Source organism: Orycteropus afer, unplaced genomic scaffold (genome assembly GCF_000298275.1).
Source record: "Orycteropus afer afer isolate SDZICR_OR568_19922 unplaced genomic scaffold, OryAfe1.0 scaffold00095, whole genome shotgun sequence".
Lineage (NCBI taxonomy): Eukaryota > Metazoa > Chordata > Mammalia > Tubulidentata > Orycteropodidae > Orycteropus > Orycteropus afer.
In genome coordinates this window covers 6,487,254-6,488,624 of record NW_006921682.1, presented here as the reverse complement: position 1 = coordinate 6,488,624, position 1,371 = coordinate 6,487,254, and the positions used below count along the sequence as shown (strand labels likewise).

At 36.6% G+C, this 1,371-nt stretch overlaps 1 protein-coding gene across 1 annotated transcript in view; it reads left to right on the top strand.

The window, feature by feature from the left end:
• Positions 1-1,371, top strand: part of WRN (WRN RecQ like helicase) — a 273,170-nt gene that overhangs the window by 64,977 nt on the left and 206,822 nt on the right. Inside the window, exon 15 of the mRNA XM_042781199.1 lies at positions 1,085-1,167. Coding sequence (XP_042637133.1) covers positions 1,085-1,167 — 83 coding nt within the window. The remainder of the gene's footprint in view (positions 1-1,084; positions 1,168-1,371) is intronic.

The following is a 1,371-nucleotide window of genomic DNA, read 5'->3' as shown; positions in this document are numbered from 1 at the left end:
GTATTTTCACGCAAATTCTTCTGCTAGTTGGGGTTTAGTCCAAATCTGCATCCTTTCCTTCAAGGCTCAGGGGTCCAAGATTATCTTCTGTGTCTGTATTTATTGGTTTCCCTTTTCTTTGTTGAAGAGGGTCTGTGCAATCCTTCTGCCTAGTCCGCCATCTTGCCCCGCCTCTTTCCATTTATTTTTGCCCTACCCTTTATCATAAACAATGTCTTAATTAGAAATCTGTCTGCCCAGAATAGAAATCAACTCTAGCTAGCTTTAGCAAATACTGAATTTGATATTAAGCATACAGAAATGTCCCATATATCCCACTCTAATGAAGTTAACTAGCCCTTAGGGAGAGACTGGACTTGCATATTGAAAATCCAATAAAACTTTCTTTTTTTCAATACCCACTGTATTGTTCCCCATTCTTCTTTCTGAAGAGATAAGCATCCTTTGTGTTTCTAGTGACAAAATAAAAGTTGACTGCTCTGCAGTTTTGTTTTGTCTTTCACATGCTGCAGGTCTTGCCACTTGTAGAGACTGACTGGTTGTATCTTGGTTTGACCTTCAGATTTAAGGACAGAAAAAGTAATAGTCTTGCATTTGATACAGTGTCTATCCCTGACCCAGTAAGTTATAGTAAAGAGTGGAATACAGAAGCCAGACATGATTGCTGTGGGTTTGATCATGGGAGAGTGGGTTGTGGTTCTGAGACAGAGGGTGCAATGTGAATGGAGTGATAATATCATAAAGAATATACCATCAACTTGATTGTTTAATTCAAGTACTTAAGTTTTAGGCTAGACTGCTAGAAATCTGAACTTGGCTTCTCATGTCACCTTAGTGCTGAAAACTTCCTGATAGTCATTGCCACTTTGTATTTTGATGCGCTATTGAGAAACCAAAGAGCAAATATATGTGAATATGTGCATAAATACATAACACAGATTTAGTTATTAGTAATGGGGTAATGTGTTATTTAAAAATTTATCAGGTAGTGTGATTTTAGGTTATATTTCATTGGAGTGATTGTTTTCTTACTTTATTTGTAGTATGCTTCCTTTCTTCTTCTTTTGTTTGTTTGCTTTTACAGAGGCAAGTATCGGATTGTGTATATAACACCAGAATTCTGTTCAGGTAACTTGAACCTTCTCAAGCAACTTGAGGCTAATATTGGTAAGTCATGAGGTAGGCGTGTTACGAATGTTTATTACATTGAGTTATCTCTCAAAATTTTACCTGGGGATGGATGCAGGTCTAACTAATGAACAACTTGTACTTGTTTAATGTTATGTAAATTTGCCCTCATTTTGAAAAGATTGAACCGTCCTCTATTTGCAACAAATTCTTCATCACAATCACCTTCATTTGCTACACATG